Source organism: Colobus angolensis, unplaced genomic scaffold (genome assembly GCF_000951035.1).
Source record: "Colobus angolensis palliatus isolate OR3802 unplaced genomic scaffold, Cang.pa_1.0 Scaffold183, whole genome shotgun sequence".
Taxonomy (NCBI): Eukaryota; Metazoa; Chordata; class Mammalia; order Primates; family Cercopithecidae; genus Colobus; species Colobus angolensis.
The window spans coordinates 1,905,164-1,931,110 of NW_012114966.1; the positions used below are offsets into that span (position 1 = coordinate 1,905,164).

General features: G+C 48.8%; 1 protein-coding gene across 4 annotated transcripts; it reads right to left on the reverse strand.

Annotated features, from left to right (window-relative positions):
* Positions 1-1,180: 1,180 nt before the first annotated feature.
* SPRY4 (sprouty homolog 4 (Drosophila)) lies at positions 1,181-15,990 on the reverse strand. Of its 4 annotated transcripts, none has more exons than XM_011939730.1 (3): positions 15,780-15,990; positions 10,706-10,756; positions 1,181-5,881 (listed from the first exon to the last, which is right to left on the reverse strand). In XM_011939730.1, the coding sequence occupies exons 2-3, from the start codon at positions 10,725-10,727 to the stop codon at positions 4,935-4,937; spliced, it is 969 nt and encodes a 322-aa protein (XP_011795120.1). In that variant the 5' UTR covers positions 10,728-10,756; positions 15,780-15,990; the 3' UTR covers positions 1,181-4,934. The 4 variants fall into 4 exon arrangements, with proteins under 4 accessions (XP_011795120.1, XP_011795122.1, XP_011795121.1 ...); XM_011939732.1 differs by lacking the exon at positions 15,780-15,990 and adding an exon at positions 14,828-15,355 and having other exon boundaries at positions 10,695-10,756; XM_011939731.1 differs by lacking the exon at positions 10,706-10,756.
* Between the last annotated feature and the right edge of the window lie 9,957 nt (positions 15,991-25,947).

The window sequence follows — 25,947 nt, forward strand, 5'->3', positions numbered from 1 at the left end:
GGTGGCTCACGCCTGTAATCCCAGCACTTTGGGAGGCTGAGGTGGGTGGATCATGAGGTCAGGAGTTCAAGACCAGCCTGGCCAATATGGTGAAGCCCCGTCTCTACCAAAAATACAAAAATTAGTTGGGCACGCTGGTGTGCACCTGTAGTCTCAGCTACTCGGGAGGCACAAGAATTGCTTGAACCTGGGAGGTGGAGGTTGCAGTGAGCCGAGATTGTGCCACTGTACTCCAGCCTGGGCAACAGAGCAAAACTCAGTCTTGAAAAAAAAAAGTTCCCATAGGTATGTAAATTGAGAAGTGGCTGGGTCTAAAGTTTGAGTGCACTGGTGGCGGATGGGGGCACAAGGGAATCAGAAGGAAAATGCTGGCTGGGCATGGTGGCTCACACCTGTAACCCCAGCACTTTGGGAGGCAGAGGCGGGCAGATCACTTGAACTCAGGAGTTCGAGACCAGCCTTGCCAACATGGTGAAACCCTGTCTCTACTAAAAATACAGAAAATTAGCCAGGCATGGGTGCATGCCTATAATCCCAGCTACTCGGTAGTCTGAAACAAGGGAATCGCTTGAGCACTGGAGGTGGAGGTTGCAGTGAGTGAGATCACTCCACTGCACTCCGGCCTGGGACTCTTGTCTCAAACAAAAAACAGAAGGAAGGTACATTAGAAGGTCATGAAATGGATAGAAGGCTTTCGAGGCTGAAAGGACTAGTTTTGTGCAATACCCACCAATTCTGTGAAAATAAGGAAATGACAATGGCCTTTTCTATTTGGTTCCTTGAAGCATGTATGTGTGTGTTCATGTGTGTGAAAACCTAATTTGGGGGCAATCAGGACATAAAGGGAGAGGAACGGACAGGTCAGCTGACCCTTTTCCCCCCTCTACCTCTTCCCAGTTTTGAAGCTTTGCTGTCCATCTGCAGCACACTCCAGTTTAGGGGACAGCTTGCCTAGGAAGGAGGCTCTAGCAGCTCCTGGTAGTATTTGGCTTCATAATGAAGAGCAGCTTTCCTCCGATGGTTCTATGGTCGTCCCAGAGAGGGGAGAAGGGATTGCCCAGCCCCCGAAGCCCTATCTTCTCTTCCCCTTTCAGTGCCCTTTCAGTAGCGGCTTATTCTCAAACTTGAGGCCTTGCTGGGTGAAGAGGCCAGGGAAGTGAACGAACACACACACACCAGAAACAGCAGTCCCGTGTATATTTAACAATATATATTTATATATATTTTCTAAATCAGTACATTCAGTTTTTAACTTGTTTTTTTCTTCACAAACAGAAGAACTCTTACAATAGTAGACTTTCTAAAATAAATACTATTAAAATAGAGCTTCAAAATAAATATTCTATACAAAGAAAACCTTCTGTGGCAACTTTGTGGTGGGGCGGAAATGCGCTACAGTGAGGGGGAAATGAAGTCGGGATGTGGCGGGGTGGGAGCCTCGAGCTTTTCTGTTTGTAACATGAAACCAAGCTGTGGGACAGTGAGAAGGGAAAGCAAAGCAAGACACCGCACGCAGTTACCCACAGCAGAAAATGGCAACGCAAGATTCATCACTGACTGTCACAGTAAGCAGAGAGGGCACAAAAATGCTTGTCAAAGGCATGAACCAGAAGGCTGGTGAGGCTCGCAGGATGCCCTAGTGAATTGTACAGTGTAGAGCTGTGCTGCGCACACCCGCCAGACACTTCCTGACACAGCACGGAAGAACGGGATACTTCAAGGTGACAGTCATCCGGGTTCAGGTGCAGATCAACACTTTCCACGTGTGCCATCTTGGACAAGTCATTATCTAGCTGGGCCTCACTCGAGGTATGATGGCGATTGACAGACTCCACAAGGCTGAAAGAACCAGCCATGTCTTCCATCTCAGCTGTGAGGGGGTGCGTACCAAAGGAAGGGATTGGTCTTCACCCCCTTTCTGCTTGGGAAAGCCTTAGTTGTGCCCATCTTTTATCTGGGAAGGCTTTGCTACCCAAGACCCAGTTCTCAGGGTGCTCGTGGAAGCGCTGTCCTTCATAAACACGGGCAGCCAAAGCCCCCTGGAAGCGTCCTGGATCCCAGCTGCCCCTACAGTTAAGGCAGAACCCCCACCCACCACCCCAGGTTTAACAGGGGCGGGAACTAACCAGCACTTTTCAAAAAAGGTCAAGCCGAGGCACCATCCAGCCAAACAGGCCATTGGTGACAGGAAACACACTCAGCCAGAAGCAGCTACACATGTGTGTCGTGTCTCTGAGTGCTGGGTCCCTCCGTGGCTCTTGACTGGCCCCAGATCCCAGAGCTGGGGAGGGTCCACAGGCAAGCCAGTTTATTTTTTTTATTTTTTTTTTTTTTTAATTTTTGCCAAGAAGCTGAGAAAAACAATGCCGAGGGATTGCTACACAACCAAGCTGGGAGAACCAAGGATGGTTCCTTCGCTCCTTCCCATGACCACCGAGCACACAGGGCACTGAGGTGGACTCTTAGAGAGCACTCTGCAGACATCCATCAAGCAGGTTGAAAGCAAACCAAGAAGAACAAGCTAGAACATGGGCAGGGGGAAAAAAAAGAAAAAGCAAACCAAAACCCAGAAAAATCCGTGTTTACAAGTATGTACACAAAAAGTCAGGGTTCAGGAGGTCGTTTGCCAGGAAATAGGGTCTCTGTCTGTAGACGGTCAGTGTGGGGTAGGGGTGTGTGTGTGTGTGTGTGTGTGTGTGTGTGTGTGTGTATGTGTGTGTATACACAGCTTATGTAAATCGACTCTCCACAGAACGGGTGTGTAGACCACCAAGATCACCAAAGTGCAACTGGGTCAAGTTTCTCATGGAGACAATTTGAGGGAGGGGCCCCGGGAAAAGTTCTGAGGCCTTGCAGAAAGCGTGCACATGTGCACTATCGATTTTGGGGCCACCTCATCTGAGGAAAACCATCTCCAGTCCCTTCAGTACACTTCTGATACATTCAATTCGTATAAGTGGTTGGCCGAATGTGTTTCTTTCCTACCACTCCCTCTGAAATGTTCAAGAACATCCATACATCTGTCACAACTGTGGCAAGAGTAGCTACATGAATCAGCCTTGGAAAATGCAGATGCAATATTTCACATTCGCCTTTTACAAGCTAGCAAATGTTATATAAATAAAGCCGAAAATAATATGACCCTCCCTTCCTCCAATCAATAAATACCTATGGTTACAATTAACTTACTCTAAATCATAAGATGTTACTACTAGTCTTCAAGAAGGAAAAAAGAAGTCCTTGAGAAGCATTAGGTGCATGCCTACCATAGCTACCCACCTCGCTACCTCCTTCCTGGAGGCACCTCTGTTCCTACAGAACAAACTGGAAATGCTACGGACACTCTGCCTCATGCACTTCCAGCTGCACCTGGGGTAGCTCTTCTGACTCAGGCCATGCCCTCTCATTAGAGGGGAAAACAAAATACCACACACAAAGCAAAAACCCCACACAACGGCTGGGGAGGAAGGACCAGATACACTACAGCTTTTGCATGCAACAAGTACCTACCCACTGGACGTGCTGCACCTTCTGAGTCCTTTAGCACCTTGAGAGAAAGGGTTGCTACGTCTTTGAGGGCTGTCGGGAGAGGGTGGTGTGGCTGTGCACAAAAGCAGGGCTCAAACCCAGTGGCCCCTGGAAAAACCTTTCCCCTACCCTCTCCCCACGCTCTTCCAACTCCCCTGCTGGGGCTGGCTTCCTAACACTAAAATAGACTCTTTTTTCATCATCTCTCTATTTACATTAAAGATACAGACACATCACTATACACAAAAGGCTATGACAGTGAGCAGCAGAATCAGAAGAGAAGAAACCCAAACCCAGCCTGGCTCAGCGGTCATTCTGCCAATGGGAGGTGCTGCCTCTCTTCTTTGCTGTTAAAATCCTCTTGTTGACGGGGAGGGAAATTGTGTTCCTTGAGGTTGCTCGCCCCCAGATTTTGAAATCAGCCCTTCCTGGGGGTGGCCCAAAAGGAAACAAGTTGTTTTGTTATTATTTTTTAAAACACCGTTATCATCTGGTTGAATTATTCTATAAAAACATAGCGACTGGATCTAGAGACCACAGCCTCAGACTCATTGGCAAAATGATATTTGGTCTCGCATTTGCCGCCCTGGCTTCCTCTACCCATATAAAGTTTCTGGAAGGGATCTGAGTAGAGAGAACCCAGGACACGTAGTGGGCAGGCGAGTCTGTGACTCGGTAAGAACCGAAGGATGGTGTGGTGGGCAGAACACCCCCAAGAGTTAGTTGATGCAGTTAGAAGGGAGAAGTGCACTGAGCAGTGGCTCCTAAATCCATCCTGTGGCTCCGGGGAGGCAGAAGGAGGAATGAGCTTGGACTCACTGGCCGTCCTCTGTTCTCAGTGGCTCCCAAGTATATACAATAGGAACTGCTAGGGTGTTCTACACCTTCCCCAAGACATCAGGGACAAAGTGGGGTGGAGTGAGATGGGGGAGAAGAAGGTACAGAAAACTCCAAGGGTCTTCTTTAAAGGTACCCTGGTACTCAGTTAATTCCTCCCAGGCAGCTAGCTCCTGTGAGAGCCAGACAATGGAAAAGAGGGAGGGAGGGAGAAGGAGGGGTTGGGAAGGCATTCAAGCAGCTGCAGCTTCCGGATATGTGTCCACATCTGTGTTCCGTCTTCTGAAAAAGAAAAATTCCCCCCAAAACCACACCCTGCCCCTGCATTGTCTGTTTGACACAAAGTTCCAGGACCCTGAAAAAAAAGCCCCAAAGTGCTTCTTCATCGTCTTGGGGAATACAGGGTAGGTGGTGGTGGTCTCTGTATTTTCCGAAGCTGAGGGTAGGGAGTGGGCAGACTAGCAAGGTCAGCCTCAGAAGACTAAAACCTCTGACCTTGCTGCAGTCTTCTTAGATGTCAGAAGAGAACCAGGTTTCCAGGCGGAGCACTGGGGCTTCGACAAAAACTGTCAGAAAGGCTTGTCGGGCCTGCTGGTCTTGGCATCCCCGCTGGCTGCTTTGCAGATGACGCTGTTCGTGTGCTTGCAGCGGCAACCAGGGCGGCGCAGACGGTCGTAGCCACGCTGGGCCAGCTTCACGCAGCCGGTGGCAGGCAGGTAGCACAGCAGGCAGGGTAGCACCACGGAGAGAGCACCCATGAAGGACCAGCGGGCGCAGCAGTTGGAGCGGGAGCAGGAGCAGGGGTGGTCAGCGCAGGAGCCCTCATCGTCCTCATTCGTGCAGTGGTAGAAGATGCCCTGCACCAGACACATGCACGTGCCATAGTTGACCAGGGTCTGGGCTGAGCACAGGCACTCCTGGTTGCAGACCCAGCAGGAGGGCAACGTCCGGGGGGACGCACACTCCTTGCATTTACACTTCCCACAGGCCTCGCACAGCAAGAAGTGCTTGTCCAGCTCCGATGGGACCGCTGGGCCCTTGAGGTCCAGCGGCTTGCAGTGGACCACCTTGGGCTGGATGCGCACAGCTCTTGGTGAGGCCTGGTCGGCCACGGGTGGTGGTGCCATGTGGTCTAAGAGCCGCTGGTCGGAGGATGTGCTGCTGCTGCTGCTCACAGAGCTGGGGCGCCCGCTGAAGGAGATCCAGTGGTGGGTGACGTCCTGGTCACAGCGGGCGGGCGTCGGGGCCAGCTCTGGGGCCCCGCCCCGGGTCCGCTTTGGGCCGGTGGTGGGGGCCAGGCCAGGGTTGTCTATGTAGTCGTTCTCCACGTGGCTGGTCTTCATCTGGTCAATGGGTAGGATGGTGAGTGGGTGCTGGAGCCGGCTGTGGGACATCCGGCTGTCAAGAAGGGGCTGGACCATGACTGAGCTGGGAGTCAAGGGGGCGCTCTGTGGGATCGGGGGCTCCATGGGGCTGGAGGTCCTGGACTGTATGGAGAAACAGGCTTCTAGGGGCCCTGGGGGTGGGGTGGGGAAAAGGAAGAGAGAATGGATTCCAGGCATCAGTATGTGGCCTGCTAATACCTCATCCCCCCACATCAGGTCCTTGGGAGCCGCCCAATTGAAATAGGAACTAAAATCACTGTGTAGACTTTCCAGTGACTTCCAAGCTTAGATGATTAATAATGACAAGAAGTCAGTGGTGGAAATAATACTTCCTGAGCACTTAAGACAGAGGTGCTCTCCTAAGCACCATATACATTAAGTCTTTGACTTCATGATAAGCCTAAAACGTAACTACTATTATCCCCCTTTTCTATTTACAGAAAAGATTAATTTGTCCAAAATCAAACAAAACTATCCAAAACTATCAGGAGTAGGACTCAAACCCGGGCAGCCTGATTTCATTCTCTTAGTCACTGTGAAACATGCTCCTTAGTTAAGATACATAGCTCAGTAGATATAAACACAGGATCTGGAACCAGACTCAAATTCGATTCCCACTTTGGCCTAGCAATATTGCTATGAATGAGTTCTTTCATCTCTGTGCCTTAGGTTTTGGTCTTGTCATCTGTAAAATGGGCTCTTGTGAGGATTAAATGAGAAAATACTATCTATTACCTAGCATATTACCTGGCATGCAGCAACAATTTATCGCTGCCCCAGGGAGTAAGCTTAGATCTCCTGAGCACTAATAAGCACTTCCTGCCAAGCACTGTGCCAGGTACTGGGGACAATGTAGTGAACTCAACAGACACCTCTGGATGTTCCCATGGACTTTTTCAGCTGGATTAACAAGCCCTTTATTTCAGATATTCACAAGAGAAGGACTGTTATCTGATGCCTGCACATCCAGGAATATTAACTTATTACTACCACTTCTTAAGAGCAGCAACCTGCAGTGGCTAATAATCCCTAGGTATGTCAGCTTCTGACAACTTGGATGGGAAATCCTCTCAAGGGGCACTCACATCACCCATTTCCAAGTGCTGAGCTGAACATTCAGCCTAAATGCTATTTACTAGAATAGCTAAGCCAACCCTGGATCAGTTTCTAATTTCACCGAGAGAGTGCAATTTTAAGTTGGAATCCAGCCAGAGATTCAACTGCAGTGCCTGACACGGAACCCCAGGAAGTCACTTAAATCAAAGAGCGGAAACGGCTTGGTTCAAATTTAGAAAGTGCACATTGTTTTCTATTAGAAGTGCCATTTCCTTGCCTGCTGACCTTTACAGTTGGAATTCTGCTGGAGATCAATTTAAAGAAATAGCAGCAGAAGGTCAAGACAGAGGTCTCTGCTCAAGGGGACACAATTTGGAATCCAAGGGAAAGATTACACTCTGGGAAGATTCCACCCCAATCTTAAGAACCCCAGGGAATGGGGAGGAAGAAGAGAAAGATAAGTCTTTAAAACAAAACCAAAAAAAGGTCATTGGATTAATGTATTCTGGGGTGGGGTTTTAGTAAATGCTTTTGCATTTACTAAATTTGCATCAAGATGCTAATGATGTTCTCATTAGAAGAGCTGATCCTGCCCCTCTGATGTTACGTTTATCTAGAACCTGTCTAAAATAAAAAGCTAGCTCTAGATGAAAGTTTATGAAGGGGATAAAAGGGGGCTATCCACAGGGCTCCAGTCTGTATATCACTTACACTGCTAAATCCAAAAAGCATCCAGTCTTTTCTGCAAGGTTCAATGCTCAGTCAACTGGTATTTCCCATTCACGCAGGGCATCAACTATTGGCTTTGCTCCCATGGCCCTGCCTACTTAAAAGGATGCTGGTATTTCTTTACACGCTTTGTTTTTCCTGTCTTGGAGAAAGCCTACCTAGTGGCAGTGCCTGCCCCCATGTTCTCTTCGGATGAAACCAGAGCATCACCTTCGAATTGGTGACTTCCTTGTGGCAGAGTTTGCCTTAAGTTTCTGGCAGGTCTGCCACCAAAGAGTAGCCACTTTGCCAAAGCAGCCTCCCGTGGAGATCCTGTGGTCAGGGCTGGAGAGAGGGAATGCAAGTAAGCATTTATGGAGAGGAGTTTTTCCAAGGATCAGGCTGACGACAGGGTAGGAACTCCAGGGAAGCTACCTCAGCCTACCCACTTACTGTCAATAGGGGTTCCAAGGCCTTGCTTCTAGAATAAATGAGTTTGGGGCAAGAGGCCAGGGTTAGGAGCCCAAGGTCCAGCACTGAGGATGGTGCCTGGAGGAAAGGCCTAAGAATAAAAAACGCCATGGATAAGATTCTCCAGCACCAGCCAGAACCCTCACCCCTGGACAATGATAACATGATTCCCTTGTTCCAGAAACCCACGTCAGGAATATTCAGGGTCCTGCCAACACAATGTAGGCAGCTGTCTGAAGCTTCTATTGCTCCATATAGTTGGGTTTTGTCTCTCAGGACAAGGATTGGGTCTGGCCATGCTGTGGGAGAAAGTAAAATACGCCCTTCCCTTGAGCAGATTCACTTCTTTTTTTTTTTTTTTTTTTGTGAGGTTCTTTAAAAACAGCCACATTTCCTACAGATAAAGCAAAAGAAATGGGCAATGCTCAGAAATTTTAATAGGCCTTGGAATCAGAAGGCAGATTCCCCAATTCATGGAAAAGTCCCACCAGGAAGCCAGGATGGGAGCAGCCACTGCAGGCAACGGGGATGTTGGCATTCACAGGCTCCCATAACCCTCCAGAGACAGCTGTCAACATCTGGGCCTGCAGTTGAGGCCAGACATGGGGATGGGAGCTTGGCCCACGATGACTCGGCTCTCTGGGGATGATGCCGCATCCAATGGCTCCATTGGGCATATTATAAAATGTATCTTCCCTTCCATAACCCTGATGTAGTAGGATTCCTTTCAACCACCAGCTCAGCAAAAACCAAATCAGAGATCCAAGAACCTCTGCTGAATTTATTTGGCTGACAAAGAAAAACAATTTTCTGAGCTGCCTATTTAATAACCCCTCAGCACAGCTAAATGATTTCTCAAAAAAAAAAAAAAAGAAAGAAAGAAAAAGAAAAGAAAAAAGAAAGAAAAGAAAGAAGGTCTGGCACAGTGGCTCACGCCTGTAATCTCAGCATTTTGGGAGGTCAAGGCAGGAGGATCACTTGAGGTCAGGAGTTTGAGACCAGCCTGACCAACAGGGTGAAACCCCATCTCTACTAAAAATACAAAAATTAGCCAGGCGTGGTGGCAGGCACCTGTAATCCCAGTTACTTGGGAGGCGGAGCTTGCAGTGAGCCAAGATCGCACCACTGCACTCTAGCCTGGGCGACAGAGCAAGACTGCGTCTCAAGGGAAAAAAAAAAAAAAGAAAGAAAAAGAAAAACCAACTCTCAGTTGATTTGGTAGATCAATCTCGACTCACTGAGAAACACCCGCCCTCCACTCTGAGCAGTGCTGACAATCTTAAGTGCAGGTTTAGTATGTGCTCTCTGCTTCCCCTGCAAGGAAGTAAGAGATTTATGATGTAAATAGGAGAAAGGAGGCTTTGCCTCATTTAGGCAGTTTGGAAGATACTGATGGCCAATTTGGAAGACACTGGACAGAGAAACAAACCCAGCACTCCACTTAGCCAAAGAAGCACCTCTATGAAGTTTAGGTGGTACTCTTAGGAACTGGCAAGAGGGAAGGGACTTTTACCTCCCTCCACTCAACCTTCTAATAATAATAAATAATAATTATGGAAGCGGCTAATATTTATGAAACATTTCTTGGTGCCAGGCTCTGTGCTAAGCCCTCAGTGATTTATTTTCTCATTTAATTCTCACCATACTTCAGGGGAGTACCCATTTTACAGAGAAGAAATGGAAGCACAAAGGGTCATAGAGCTAGCAAGTGACCAGAGCAGGACTTGAACCAAGACAGCAGAGGCTTCAGAGGCTGAAATATTCACGTCTCCGCCCTGACTTACAATGACTTGCAGAAGCTCTCCATAACCTCTGGGAATTCATGGGAAGGCATGAAAGTGCCATCACTTTCAGAACCATGGACTCCTCCAGCCCTCACAGAACATCATCAGAACATCCTAGGGCTCTGCAATGCAACCACCAGGGAAGGAAAGCTAGACGGGCTTACATCAGCCTGAACCCCAGGGAGGGGAATTTTCAGTGTGGAGAGTGAAGGCTGTGGGGGTTTGTAATCTCTCTCATTCAAGGAAGGCTCAGAATTCAAGTTCTCTTCACTTCCAGTTTAGTGTTATGTGTCATCCCTGTCTTAAAAGTGGTTTCATTTTTAATTTTCTTTGTTTTTTGAGATGGAGTTTTGCCTTTCTTTTGCCCAGGCTGGAGTGCAATGGCACGATCTTGGCACACGACATGCTCCGCCTCCCAGGTTCAAACGATTCTCAGCCTCCCGAGTAGCTGGAATTACAGGCATGTGTGACCATGTCCAGCTAATTTTGTATTTTTAGTAGAGATGGGGTTTCTCCATGTTGGTCAGGCTGGTCTTGAACTCCTGACCTCAGCTAATCCGCCTGCCTCAGCCTCCCAAAGTGCTGGCATTTACGTGAGTCACCACACCCAGCTTCATTTTTAGTTTTCTTATAGTTGAATGGATTTCACTTGTAGGAGTTTATTACAGATCAGTCCCCAAAAGGAAACCCTGGGGTGGAAAGCAATCTCTACTCCTCCCTACCTATCAAGTTGAACTTAAGGGTCCCTAGGGTACCTTCAGTGATGGGGCTTCCCTGGTCCAGGTCTGTGAGGAAGGGAGGGAGCCAGGGCACAGAGAGTCCTAGAACACTGAATCAGCAGGATATCAAAATCCCTAGAACACCCAACACCGTATTTGCTGCTTGGCGGGTCTGGGAGCCCAGAGCCAGCCAGTCTGACACTCACTGCATTTGTACCTGTGGGGAGGGGGCTGAGCATCAGGCTGCAGACCGCTCAATACAGGCTGGCTGAAAAGAATCAAGAGGCACGTTAAATGTCTGCACAACTGAGCAGGGGATGCCTAATCCCACCCACCCACACCCTCCCCTTGACTTACCCTAGTGAGGTGAGTTGGGAAATATTGGGAAAACCTGACAGTTGTACTTTGAAAGCTACAGGTCAGCTAATGACAAACTGGCAAGAGGCTGTGAATGAATGGGTAGTTTGAGCACTGCCCCATTCCGTCTCAGCAGGTTATTTCAGTGAAGGTTGTTTAACCCTTTAAACAACTCAGAATAAAGGTCTCTAGGCGGCCAGAGAGCCTGCCCACCACTAGAGCTTGGTTCTTTGTGACACTATCACAGTTTAGCTAATTAAGCTACAACCAAATGATGACTTATTACTTTAAAAGGACTTTAAAAAGAGGGGGAGGGATGCTGAGGGAAGCAGAGGACTTGCCCCTCCCTATACCCTACAAAGAAAATCTCTGCTGAGAATGGCCCCAGTGGGAGAATAAAGCATTTGGGCAGCTGGATTTGTCTGGGAATCCTTCTCTTCCTTCCCCCAGCACCAGCACTAAGAAGCTCACCTCTGGCCACAATCTGTTAAGAGATCACAAAAGAAAATGGTTGGTTTTCATCACTTCATCCTACCACCAGTTACCGGTTCCAGCCTCTTCTCTTCCCTCTTTCACAACCAACTGAGCTCCAAAGCCCGAGCACACGGAATGGTGGGAATCTTGCTGGACTTTGGGCTCTTTAATCAGCTTCAAGTTTTTGCTTCACTGTATTACTGCCTTAACTGTCTGCCCAGATTCCCATAAAGAAGGATTAGAAGCCAAGAGTCAGTAAAGAAGGAGTCAGAAGGAGCCTGTTAACCACTGGCATGGTTTGGGAACTATTGGCCAAGTCCAGGTCTGGGTGGGACCAGAACCCTAGACTCCTAAGGCGGGGCTTCCTCCCACAGACACTAAGATCTTATTATTTGTCTCCTTACCCTCCACCAAGAAATGAACTTACAATAATAGATTTTAGCTTACTCCTGGGACAGGAGCAGGAAATGACTTCCCCTTCCCCCAACCAGAAAAAGAAAGACTACTGACAAGGGAAACCACTCTTCTGCAAGTGGCCACCTGCCCCGAAGGGCCCCTTCCCTCCTCTGCTAGATCCAGCACATCTGTGCTCCCTCCCCTGTGCCCTTGCTTCCTTCACTGACTGGGGCCTGTCCTTGGAAAGAACAATCGTGATCACAGCTGAACTGTGGAGTCTCTTAAGCCCAGCCACATGTCCCGGATACATTCCCCAGCCTTGTCAGCTGTCCGGATCTGCAGGGTGGCCCCAGACCCCTGAGAGCCAAGAATACCCTCCCTCTTACATCATGCAACACCCCACACCTCCTGTGCAGGAAGGGGGCACCCTTAAAACCAGGCCCTCCTCCTAGGAGCTCAATAATAACAATGAGCATGGCCCTAGTCCTGGCCGCTCACTAGCAGTTCTGCTGGCCCCCTGTCCCCTTGGGAGGAGTTTATTTTCTCTACTGTGCAGATGGGGAAACTAAGGCCATGCTTAGCAGGTTTGCCTAGTCACTCATCTGCTCTGTCCAGGCCCCTGGCTTGGTCTGGAAGGGGCAATACAGCTTTCCAAAAGTTGTTCATTCACCTTCCCCTGGCTCTTTTGAAAGAGCAAAAATATATTCTAATGAGTTACTGTTTTCTCCTCTCAGGGAGATAAGGTTGGCCATGAAATAGAACCTTCTCCACTCTGGCCATTTCCCTTCCTTAAAAACTCATGTCTACATACAAAACCCCAAATTTTCAACCTTATCTCCAAATTCAGAGGCCTCGGCAAGAATCCTTAGCCAGGTTGTCATCACAAGGGAACTGCCACCTAAGTAGAGGCCAGATGACAAACACTCTGGATTTAGAACCAAAAGGAACACTATGATTCTCCAAGAAACACTGGACTTTTCTGAATAAAGAGGGAGGGCTCCTTCCTAGGCCTCCTTGGCACCAACACCCAGGCCCTCATTAACAGGATAGCCCAAGGACAGAAAAACACTGTGGGGGCCCAAATCTGGGAGCTATAACATGTCACACCATGAGACTTTCAGCCCTGGAAACTGGAATCCCCACATATGGTACCAAAGTATTAAATCCCAGAGCCACACAGCTCAAAGGTCACTTCTGGAAGTATTAATGAGTTTTATTCCTCTTAATTTTTAAATCACTGATTTTCAAATTTGGCACTGAAAGACTGCTTTCATTTATTATCCACAAAAGTCAGCCAAACCTCTGGGCACAGGTTTTGGGGCTGGGGTCATGGGTGGGTGTGAACTGGGCAGGCCAGATTTCCAAAGGGCCACATCTTTCCACCAATTCTGGGAGGATGCAAATAAAAATGACATGTGAGACTGGGTGTGGTGGCTCATGCCTGTAATCCCAGCACTTTGAGAGGCCGATGTCGGCGGATCATGAGGTCAGGAGTTTGAGACCAGCCTGGCCAACATGGTGAAACCCTATCTCTACTAAAAATACAAACATTAGCTGGGTGTGGTGGTGCACACCTTTAATTCCAGCTCCTGAGGCAGGAGAATTGTTTGAATCTAGGAGGCGGAGGTTGCATTGAGCCAAGATCGTGCGACTGCTCTCCAGCCTGGGTGACAGGGCAAGACTCTGTCTTTAAATAAATAAATAAATAATAATAAAAAAAAATGAAAATGACATCCGTAAGCTCCAAATATCCACCTGTCCACAGCCTCTGTCCTGCTATGTGTTCTGTCTCCTCCCACCAGCCCCAGCTAAAGCTTTAGTGAGATGAGGCCATTTCAGAGGGTGATCTGAAAAAGGTCGTGGGTCTGGGCAGGAGGGCTAAGGGCCAAGAGGGCATTTACACTCCACCAAAAGGGAGTGACTCTCGATAACCAACAGATGCCTTTAAAGTCTCCTCACCATAGTATTTGTCCATTGAGATTTCAGAAATCTGCTACTAAAATCCCCACCCTACACCCGTAACTGGCCACTGGGCTTGGTTGGTAAGTGTATGTCCTGTTCACCACATTAGGATTTGCTGGAGGCCTGGTGGCACGTGAGGATCCTCCCAAGGGATGGGAAAGAAAAAATGTGATTTCACACTGGACATCTCCACTAGTTCTTTCCCACCCTTCTAGGAGACAGAGAGAGAGAGAGAAAGAGAAATCTTTAACCGCAGCCCTGCCTCTCCTAGTCCTCCTGACACCCGCACTAAAAAAAAAAAAAAAAAAAAAAAAAAAAAGCTGAAAATTTCAGAGATGTTTATGCTCCACTTGTGTGAAGATCTGGAGAACTCTAAACATTGTGAAATCCACCAATGCAATATTGGGTAGGGCCTCAGGCCAGACTGAGCTCATTAAGAGATTGATAAACCCACGGTTCCCAACTTCTCTGAGCCTTGTACCTTCCAGTTTCGAATCCCGAGAGGCTTGTCAGAGAGGTTAGTGCCTCGGTCAGCTACAGAGACAGGCAAGTGCTTGCTCCTGCCCCTCTGCAAGTTCTTTGGCCTCCAGTGTGTCTGGCCTCTCCCAAAACTGGAGAGAATCACGCCAGTGATTCGGAGGCAGGAAAGAGGGGGCTGCCACTAGGTTTGGTCACCCCACTGTACACTCTTCTTTCCAGCACTAACGGCGCTGGGGGGTACCGAAGCCTTGCTGCGCCAGAAGGCGGCCTCCTGCCCTCACAGAGGCCTTGGCAATATGGATGCCCCTCCAGCAGCTGGTGAAAGAGGCAGCCAGCAGCTCCCTGCTCTGCCTACCATCTAGCCCTTCCAGCCCATTTCGCCCCTCTTGTCCATCCTTCAGCCCTATAAGCCATGCAACCATTTTCCGTCTCCCTTGCCTCTTCTGCCCACAACCCCCTGCCCCCAATCAAGGAGAATTGAGAAACCGTCTTCTTGCACAAGAGTAGCTACTGTCTAAACGCTTTTTGATCGTCTGCATGGAGGGGGAACTGGGCACAGCCTTGGACCCAGTGATGGAGCCAAGCTCCAGCTGCCCTGGCTAGCCAAACCCGCCCTCACCCTGCTCACTGTCCCTGGGGTCTTGGCGATTCAGAATTTTTCAGAACGTACCGTATCTATTCTCTTCTCTGTGATGTCAAGCCTGGTACCACCAAGAAGGAAGGAGGGAAAGTAGGAGCCTTATCTCTCCTACATTCGCAACCTCTTCCTCCAGCTCCCACACGCCTGGCGTTATGTAAACGCACCTTCAGCCCCCACCACAGCCCCAGCGCGGCCTGGGGGCTCCGGGGCCTGGCACGGCTCGGTGCCCGGGGAGAGGGAGGTACAGGGTGGCCGAGGAGCCTCAGGCCCTACAGAGGCCAGGCAAGAAAAAGGCAACTGCAAGGCAGTTGCACAGCATAAAATGCGGCAGCGGAGCAAAGGTCAGACGGCGAGGAACCGCCTCGCCAAGGAGAGGGAGCAGAAATGCCCAGTCCTGAGCCAGCCCCTCGCTGACCATCGAAGGAGAGGCAGAAGGGGAGGGAATTCAGTCCGTCACCGCTCCGAAGAAAAAGGAAAAAAATCTACGTCGAGCATAGGCCGCTGCGGCGGGCTGGGAGATATACGGCAAAGCTGGCACCGTGGGCACGGAGCTGGGAGTTGAGCGAGTCGCCCAGAGCGAGGGCGCCCCCCGACCCAAACGGTGGCTCCTGACCAAGCCCAGAGCCGCCCGTTCCAGCGTTCGAGGCGATGGTGGCAGAAGGAAAGAGGCCAGGCCAGAAGCAAACTCCCGGGACACGCACGGGGCTTCCCGAGTCGCAGAGGGCGGGGAAGCCGGGCTTGGCAATGCCCAGGGGTCGGAAACGGCGGTGCCAGGCTGTGAACACCCCCGGCGCCGTGCCGGCCGGGCCGAGGGCGTCAGGGAGCTGCGGCGCACCGCAGCGACTCAAGGAGGCGCAGGCTGAGGGAAGGAACACTGAGGCGCGCCTAGAAATAGCGCACCATTTGCCCCAGCCCAAGGGGGGAGTCGCGTCGCCGCTCAGAGCGGGGCAGTTTCAGGTCCCAAAACCGGCCATGGACTTACTTTGAGGAGCTGCAGGGTCACAAGCATCGCCCCATGTCTGTCTAAATCCTGGAGCCAGAGCAGGCAACCGCCGCTGTACTCGCAGACGCCGGCCGGAGGAACCGGCAAGGCTCCCTGTGCTCCACAGCGCCAACTCCGCGCTGTCAGCTCAGCTCGCTACCTCCGCGGCGATGTTGCAACCACTGCCTGGGAAAATGGCTTTTTTATGAATGGGAGGGAAGGGAGCGCCAGTGCGCACGCGCGCCGTTCGCGATTCTATGAATGGGTGGGCACAAGAGACTGCGAGCGCGCATGCGTTGCGCTCCATTTTTTATGAATGGGGGGCGGGAAAAGATCTTAACCCGTGATTGCTGGGACTGGCTCAAGCTCCACCAGGAGCCGTCGTTCTTTTACAAAGAGGGGTGGAGGTTCCAGTGGAGGTTGTTATTGCCTTTTTTTTTTTTTTTTTTAATGAATGGAGGGCGGCGGCGACTGCTGCAGCTGGGCCAGCTGCGCGGGCTGCACCCCCTCCCAGCCTGCGAGAGGAGGTAAAGGCCACCTTCACGCCGCTGCGGGCCTGGGCAGGAACCGTCAGTGTCGCTGGGGGGCGGGGGGCGCTGCGGCCTCCGGATCCCGGGATGAGAGCGGGGTGGGGGAGGACATACCTAGATCTGGAGATCTCTGCCTCCCGCAAGCAGTCAAAAGAGGGGGCTGGAGGACCCCTACTGGGGGCCTTCTCTTGCTCTAGACCAGGGACGCCAGGCGGGAGGGATCTTGAAGCTGTGTTTACCAAAAATTAAGAAAATGTCCATCATCTGTATCAAAGGGTGGGGTGGGGATTGGTGAGTGAATCTGATTCCTTTTCCTGAGGCTCAATCTCTCGTGAGTGCTGGCCGCCCCTCCCCCCATTTCTTGGGTGTAGACAGTGACTGGGCCCAGGCCTCTTCCGGCTCCAGTACCCCCCGGGGCGATTGTGGCAATTCAGCCAGAGGTAGCCTGGCTCTCGCCTCCCAGCGTTCCCCCCGCCCCAGTGCAATGTCCGCAGTGCCCGGGCGTCTGCCCGCCCTCTGCCGCCCTAGCTAGGTGTCCTCTCTCTGTCCCAGTCGGTTTCCTAGCTCTTACAGGACGCAGGCCTGAGGAGCCTCGGTCCACCGAAGGCCCACGGCCCTTTGCTGTTGTAGGCGCCTTTCCCCAATATCCCCCACCTCTCGCCAGCCTCCCCTCCGGGGAAGTGGGAGCGGCCGAGAACTGGCCAGGTGGATGGGTGGAGCCGGCCGCGCCGAGGATGCTGCCGGGGTGGCCTCAGGATTAAATAACAACGGGGCTCTTGAGCCGCAGAGGAAATGGAAATGGCTGGGGATCCTTTCTTTGCTGTTAATGATGGTGGCGTTGGGGGGCGGGGGTGAGGATCGGCTCAAGCCGGTGAAAAGAAAAGACCCCGCCATTAGGCCTGACTCCAGGAAGGCGGAGAGCCCTCGCGGCAGGCCTTGCTCCTCCCTGGAACGGAGGAGCCTGTAGCCTCCGGGAAGTCCGGGGCAGGGGGTGGCTTTGATGCGTAGATAAGAGCAGAGTCTGGGCCAGGGCTTGGCCCTGAGTCCCTTGTAACGTCTGTCTTGCCGCTGTTCTGGCCTCACGGGGAGATTGTGTGGCAGTCTTTTTCTTCCTACGCCACTATAGGATTGTGCTTGGCTGTTGTCAGAGGAACCAATGAAAGGCTCCCAGCCTAGGGCTGAGGTCTGGCCTAGGGCTGGGGCTGGGACTGGGACTCTAGACAGGCAGCCCAAGGTCACCGAGTCGTAGTCTAAAATGCCTTCTCACCATTCGGACTCACCTCTCCGTGTACTTACCCAGCTCCTGAGGGCAGAGCAGACTCCCTTAGGGAACCTCAGCCTTCCTTTCAGGGGCGACACTTTTCTCTAAGAGCAAGAGAACTCTTGGCCAGAACAATGGGTGCAGCTGTCCAGGACTTCCCTGTAAGGGTGTTGAAGTTCAGTATCGCCCTCTCTGTCAGCTGTAGAAACTGAGGCCAAGGGTCCTGCACCGGGTGTATGGAAGAGCTAGTAAATTGTAGCACAGATTTTCTAGATCTTTGCAACCTGGCTCTACTTTGCTACCAACCCTTCTCAGCATCACAGACCTAAAATCCTGTTTCTTGCATGTCATTTAAGCATTTCAAACAATGAAAGTTGAAGCAGTAATTTTCCAGCTGGTGCTCACCCATGGCCCTTGCTGAAAAATTAGAAGGATGGGAATAAATAAATCTTAAATCTATGGCAGAAAAGGAGGATTGGAGAGCTGGGGGAAGGGGGTTTGCTGTCCTGTTTTTCTTTATTAGAGAAACTCAAGAGACAGACAGGATTACATTTCATAGTCTTTCTCAGCTTCCCTGAAAGAGAATTCAAGGAGACCCCAGTCTGTGTTGGGGAGAAGGAGGAGCTCCCAGTCTTGAGCTTGGAGGCGCCTCTGATGCTTATTTAAGTACAGCGAGATTCAGAATGTCCAGGAGGGCTCTGGAGGTCATATTCTGGTTGTGCTTGGAACCTAAGCTGAGGAATGGTTTGGAGCAGCAGTTATGAAAAATTCATTCATTCATTCATACATTCATTCCTTGATCGATTCTGTAGTGGGGCCTGCCCTGACTCCTGAGACTCAGTGGTGAGGGACAGACAGCCCTCCCTGCCCTTGCGAAGCGCACAGTGTTTTGAAAAGACAGACTGCAACTTGAGGTTGTAAGTGCTAGGAGGGAAATAAGCTTTCTCTGGGGTATGTTGCTTGCCGGGGAGGTGGGGGATGGTGGAAGGAGCTGATTCTGATTTGGTCATCAGGGAATGCCTCTGAGAGGGCAGCTTCTAGTTGTGAGTTGAGACCTGAAGACTGAGAAGTGAATCTGAGGGAGGACTGGAGAAATATCTCAGGCAGAGGGAGCATGGGTGGAGGCCATGTGTGGGAAAAGCCTGGCATATTGGAGGCACTGACAGAAGGCCTCTGTGGCCACAGCTTTATGAGCAAGTTTGAAGTGAGCCTGGTGAGGAATTTGGATGTCATCCTATTAAGGATTTTAAGCAAGGTCTGACACATTCTGATTTGTGTTTTAAACCTCTCCAGCAGCCGTGGGGCCACAATTTAGGGGGTGAGGGGACAGAATGAAAGGTGGTTGGGGAATGCAAAACATTTGCTCCATTGCAGGGTGAAGACATCATATTCCTTCTTTAGGATTGGGTGGCCGGTAGGCCTGTGCTGGATTTGTTTTTCTATTTCATCTGATTCTGTTCATTCCAAAGCTACTCTATGTCCTCCCCAGGTATAACTTTTCTGCTAGAGGCACATCCTAACAACTTTGCATTCCTGCCAGGGCTAATGACAATCTTTTATCCTGACTCCGATAAAAACATCCTCACTCCCATCAGATTGTGGCCAAGGGAGTAGAGTAGGTCCAGTTCTGAGCTTTGGTCTTTTATTAATCTCCTAGCCTTGCTAGGACCTGGCAGATGAGTTAGTGTGATTGAGGAGAGGCAGGAATTCCAATTCAATGACCGTCACTTCTGGAGCCACTTACTGTGTGCCAGTCCTATGTGCAGCATGTTTTCATATGTAAAATTTTTTCAAAAAGCTGGGTCTTGATTTTGTCACCTCTCTTTTGCAGAGCAGAAGTTCAAGCCTCCATTTTACAATTTTATTCCACAAAAAATTGTTATTTTTGTGTGTGTTATTTTTGTGACACACTTCTCGTGTCAGGCATAGTGCCAGCTGTTAGTTATAGTGAAAAAAGGGACAGATACAAATTTTGCTCTTATAGGGCGTACAGTCAGTGGTGATGCCACAGGGAGGGCATGGAGAGGTGAGGATGGCATGTGCTTTCTTCCTGCAGTCTCCATCAGAACCCCCATTCATTTGTGTGTGTTCAATTGACATTTCTCAACCTTAGCAAGTATTAAGCAATGGAAGCAAAGGCCCCCCTACCCAAACAGATTATCTTCTTCCAACTATGTAGAAAGTCTGGACTGCTACTATTTATAGTCAAGTTTGGGAGATAGACATTAAACAAATAATTGATCAAAGAATCACTTAATTACAGTTAACATCAGCAGTGCATACAAAGTACAGAGAGCAAAGGAGGGGGGCACAGCCTGAGGCCCTCAAGAAAGTTCCCCAGAGCTCAGATCTGCAGAATACAGACTCAGCCAGACTGAGCTCAGTGGTAGAAGGCCCAGAACCAGGAAAGAGCCTTGAGGACCCTAGTCTTTTGAGGAAGAGAGGATGTGTCAGAACAAGAGGTTAGAACTCTGTCCTGGCACTACCTCCTAAGCTTTCTGGTTCAGCGTTTCAGCTGTTTCAGCTTTGGGGCTGGACAGCTTGAAAGACAGATGGACAGGCACTGCCCACAGATTGCTAGGGTTAAATCCTGCCCTTACATGCTCCATAGTCTCAAGTTATTCAGACTTTATGTGCCTCAGTTTCCCCATCTATAATATGAAAACTGATAGTAGTACTTACCACAAAGGGTTGAGCGGAGCTTGAATGCGGTATTGAACATAAGGCACTTAGAACAGTGCTTGAACCAGGCATGATAGCTCATGCCTGTAATCCCAGTGCTTTGGGAGGCAGGAGGATCACCTGAGCCAAGGAGTTCAAGACCAGCCTGGGCAGCGTAAGGAGACCCCCCATCTCTACAGAAAAAAAAAAAAACAAAAACAAAGCTGGGTGTAGTGGTACATGCCTACTCAGGAGGCTAAGGTGGGAGGATAGCTTGAGCCAGGGATATTGGGGCTGCAGTAAGCCGTGATTGAACTAATACATATTAGATGATTTTATTCAACATATACAGCTGTTCTGATGTAAATAATTAGAATTTCAAGAGAAGCTCATTTATCTGGGTGCATCAAGAACTCAGAGAAAAGCAATCTAAAAAAAATTTTAAAGTCTTTATTAACAAAAAGTTAAAACAATTATACTGCAGTTGTCATCAGTATTTTAACTAGAACAGTTTTTGCAGGACAAAAGCATTTTGAGGTTGGGCACGATGGCTCATGCCTGTAATCCCAACACACTGGGAGGCTGAGGCTGACAGATTGCTTGAGTCCAGGAGTTCAAGAACAGCCTGGACAACATGGTGAAACTCTGTCTCTGCTAAAAATACAAAAAGTTAGTCAGGCATGGTGGCGCATGCCTGTAGTCCCAGGTACTCGGGAGGTGGAGGTGGGAGAATCACCTGAGCGTGGGAAGTCAAGGCTGCAGTGAGCCAAGATGGCACCACTGCACTCCAGCCTGGGTGACAGAGTAAGATCCTGTCTCAAAAAAAAAAAAAAAAAAGTGTTTTTAATTGTGTGGTTGGCTACCTTAAATAGTTGACCAACGGGTTGATTTTAACCAAGACCAATATATGTTTGAAGAGTTTCAGTGGTAGCAGGTAGTGTGATATAATGCTCAATGTGTATGCTGTTGGTTCTTTTGAATCTCTATAAGGGGGGGACATGTTAAACACTTGGTGACTTGGCATAATTCTTAATCTCTTCAAGCCTTGACTGTAGGAAGGGAATATACATAGCATCTACTTAGAGGGTTGCTGTAAGCACTAAATGGCATGATGCTTTTCAAGTAACTTAGCTCAGAGCCAGGTGCGTAGCTGTTTTTGTGGTCTTCTAGTTGTTTTGTGTAACAGGGAAATTTTAAAGATTTGAACTTGGCTATGGTAACACAGGTCACTAGTTTCCTTTTCCCTGCCCTTCCTCCAAGACCCCTGGTTTTCACTCATGAATTTCTATGGCACAGTTCAAATTTGCATTTGTTGAAATTCACATTTAAATGCAAGCACACTGTCCATTTCAGATGTGAGAGCTAAATCCAGAACAGCCATTGTGAGCAGTGAATATGAAGAATAAAACAAAACAAAACAAAAAAACCCCACAACCCACCAGTGGCCAAGAGTAACCCCCTTAGTCCTTGCTTGCAAATCACAGAAATTCCCTGGTAACCTTGAACACTCAGATGTGACAGTGGTTGGCAAACTCTGGCTTTGGGAACTCCATAAACGGACTTGGCCCAGGGTACTGCCACTTAGTTTGTTTAGAGATCTTAGGCAAGTTACTGATCACTTAGAGCCTCAGTCTTGTTTATATAATGGGCATGATGATTCCAACCCATAGGGTGGTTCAGTAAACACTTCGTAAGTGTCTGTGTCCTTTATATAAAAGAATGGGACCCTCAGGAGAAGCACAGGGATAAGGAATGCCCATCTGGACTTACCGAGATCGGCGACTTTCTGGAGGCCTGATCTTGGCTTTCGCACTGCATGGGAGAGATGGGGGCTGGGCCTCTTTCTGACTTGACATTTGTGTTTTGGGCCACCTTTACTACTCTGGCCTCCATTCATGCCACTTCATTTGGTCATTCATTCATTCAACCAATATTTAAGCCCCTTCTAGATACCAGGCACCATGCTAGACCCCAAGGACACAACAATGAATGAGTTAGAGGAATCCCTTGCTCTCAAATAGCTTAGTCTAATGAGGGGAGCATATAAAATTTAAACATCCACTGGGCGCGGTGGCTCACGCCTGTAATCCCAGCACTTTGGGAGGCAAAGGTGGGCGGATCACCTGAGGTCAGAAGTTTGACATCAGCCTGACCAAACCTGGAGTCACAACTCATGGGATGAATCTCCGTTTCTGTAGTGATTAAGCGTGCAAGTCTTGGAGTCAGCTAGGCTTGGATTAGATTCTCACTCATCTCTACCTATCTACTACCTCTGTGACTTCAGGCAAGTCACCTAATGTCACTAAGCTTCAGGTCGTTTATCAAATAGTGTAAAAATGGGAGCGCTCATCTCATTGGGTCTTTAACCTATTCCTTTATTTGAGAAATGTTTATGGAATGCCTACTGGGCTCTGTTTCGGGCACTGAGAATTCAGAAGTGAACAAGACAGATAAGGCTTTACTCTCATGGAATGTATATTCTATGTAGGGGAGAGGGATGGTAGTTAAACAAATAATTAAGATCATTTCAGATAGTGATACGTGCTCTGGAGGTATCAGGGGGCTGTGGTCAAGCAAGGAGGTGAGGGTGGTAGGGAAATCAGGGAGGTGATGGCTGAGCTGAGACTCAAGTGAAGGAACAGTGCTTTACACAGAAGGGCTAGCTGGTGCAAGGGCCTGAGGCAGAAACAAGCCTGGTGTATGTAAGGAGCAGAAGGAAGGTTGATTTTGCTGGAGCTAACTAGCCAAGGGAGAGGGCTGTTTGAGAAATGCAGTAGAAGAGCCAGGTCATAAGGGATTTGAAGGCCGTGGTTAATAGTTTGCATTTTAAGATCGATGAAAAATCACTGAATGGTTTTAGGCAGGGGACCAATATGAGCTGATTTCCACAAAGATTTAAAAGAGATTATATATATATAAATATAAAATCGAGAACTTAGCACAGAGTCTGGCACAGAGTGATGTTCATATATGTTAGTTGCTGCTGTTATTATTGCTTTTTATTGTCTTTTTTTTTTTGAGACTGAGTCTTGCTCTGTCGCCCAGGCTGGAGTGCAGTCACTACAACACCGCCTCACTGGTTCAAGCGATTCTCCCACCTCAGCCTCCGGAGTAGCTGGGAATATAGGCGCGTGCTACCACACACACCCAGCTAATTTTTTGTATTTTTAGTAGAAATGGGGTATCACCATGTTAACCAGGATGGTCTCGATCTCCTGACCTCGTGATCCGCCTGCCTCGGCCCCCCAGAATGCTAGGATTACAGGCGTGAGCCACCATGCCCAGCTTACTGTTAATATTGTTATTATCGATGCCCTTAAAGAGCCTAAAAATCTTCATCCTCTTTAAGGACAGGAAGTCAAGGCATAGTCATTACCATCCACGTGTAAAGCCAATCAAATCAGAGAACAGGATGCAGATTTTGTTAATCAAAGGAAATGCTTTTGGTCCTTTTCCCAAGTGTGAATTTTAAAGCTGAGGGTTATGGTTAGCAATCATCTGGAACCAACTAAACTCCTTCAGCCCCACTTTGCCAAAATGCCTGGAACTCAGTCACTTAGGTGCCATTGCCTATGGCCCCAGCCACCATTTAGGATCCTTGAAAAGGCTCCTGATTGATTGTTCAATCCAGCTGCCTTTGCTCTGGGTCTGATGGGCCCAGATGGGGAGGGGCTCCCTGTCCTCCACCTTGAGTGCCCACCAGGTTTGCTGGGACGCCTGGCCAATCTGCCATCGCTGACTTGGAGGTTCTCCCACCATGTTCATGTCATGAAAAGCCCAGGGGCTGTTTTTATGTTTCAGAGAGGCTCTTGAAGGAAGCTGCCCTTAATTCTCTCTGACCCGGAGAAATGGAAAGTGAATAATATGTGGGCACAGTGGCTCACACCTGCAATCACAGAACTTTGCGAGGCCTAGGTGAGAAGATCGCTTAAGCCCAGGGGTTCAAAACCAGCCTGGACAACATAGCAAGACCTTGTCTCTACAAAATAAATAATGTGAATGAATGAATGCAAGCTGTGTAATGAAACTGGGATAAGCTGCTTGGGGTATATAGTATTTGTTTCAGGACAAAGTGCTTTACACCTGGTGAGGATTTTTTCATTCCTTCATTCATCAGTATTTACTGAGCTTCTGCTAAGTGCCAGCCACTGTATAGCAGTGAGCAAAAAGGGTGCCATTCTCACCCTCATGGAGCTTTCTATCTAGTGGGACGTACATGTGTCAAATAATTGCACAAATATGGTCAGGTGTGGTGGTTCACATCTCTAACCCTAGCACTTTGGCAATATAGCAAGACCTCATCTCTACAAAAAATTAAAAATTAGCCAGGCGTGGTGGTGTACGCCTGTAGTCCCACCTACTTGGTAGGCTGAAGCAGGAGGATCCCTTGAGCCCAGGAGTTCAGGGCTGCGGTGAACCATGATTGTGCTACTGCACTCCAGCCTGGGTGACAGAGCAGGATCTTGTCTCTAAAAAAAAGAAAAATTAATTGCATAAATATAAGTAGAAAATGACAACAATAAGTCTTCTGTAGGAGAGGCAGTAATGTTCTAAAGGTATATAATGAGGACAGAGTTGGAAAAGTTTCTCTAGTAAGCGACATTTCAGCTCAGAGCTAAAAGATGAGTGGTGTTAAGTGGGGTTTGGAGGGTGGAGTGAGAAGTATTCCAGGCAGAAGACAGCATATGCAAAGGTCCTGAGGCTGGAGGGATCATGATGAATGCAAGGAAATGCAAAATCACCAGTGTGACTACAGTACTGAAAACGAGGTGGACCCTGGTCCCAGGAGGAGCTAGAAATACGGGGGACGGGGCCCATGCTGAGGATAGATCACAAAAGGCTTTGGAGGCTCTCTCAAGGATCTGTACTTTTATGCTTCTCGAGGACAATGGGATGCTATTAAAGGACTTGAAGCCGTGGATATGTGTGTAAGTATTTGTGTTAGGGGATGACAAGATCTAATTTGCATTTTGAAAAGCTCATTCTGGCCACAGAGTGAAGAATGGCTTGCAAGGACCGCAATGGGTTCTGGTAACTGCCCATCCACATGCTACCCCTTCAGTTCTAGGAGTGATAGTGGAACCCTATTGTTCCTGGTTCCAGGGTGCTGCACCATCCCTGTAGTTTCCCTACACTGCGAAGTATTATGTTTGCAAATAGTTTCTTTATCAAATGACCTCTCCTCAAGTGACCACATTTGTTCTGCTTGACTTTATGGAGAAATTATATAGGCTGGAAAAAGCGAGAGGAAAGTTTAGCAGTCATTTACGCTAACTCCTTTGTTTTGCTTGTGATACACATGTATTACTGGATTTTGTTTCCCAGCAAGTCAGACAAGCTTTGTCTTTTCACTATTTTCACTACAGTGGAGTACATTTCAGTTTGCTTGCATTAATATGAGTATTGAAAATTATCAAATTAGTCAGATTTCTTTCTACTCTTTGTCCTGGTTTTTATTTTTGTGTTTCTTTCTACTTTCCTGTCTTATGGATTGGGCTTTTTTTTGTTGTTTTTAATCATCTCTTTTTTCCCCATTGCCTAGGAAGTTATAGTCTCTCCATCTCTTCTTTTAGTGGATCCTCTAGATATTTAAAAGTTAATTATAGGCCGGGCGTGGTGGTGGCTCATACCTGTAATCCCAGCACTCTACGAGGCTGAGGTGGGTAGATCACTTGAGGTCAAGAGTTCGAGACCAGCCTGGCCAACCTGGTGAAAC

Excerpts from the sequence above, each read along its gene's own strand:
- SPRY4 (XM_011939730.1), bottom strand. The coding sequence starts at position 10,727 with ATGCTCAGCCCCCTCCCCACAG. Across the intron at positions 5,882-10,705 it reads GCTCAGCCCCCTCCCCACAG|GGCCCCTAGAAGCCTGTTTC; the intron begins GTACAAATGCAG and ends CCCCACCCCCAG.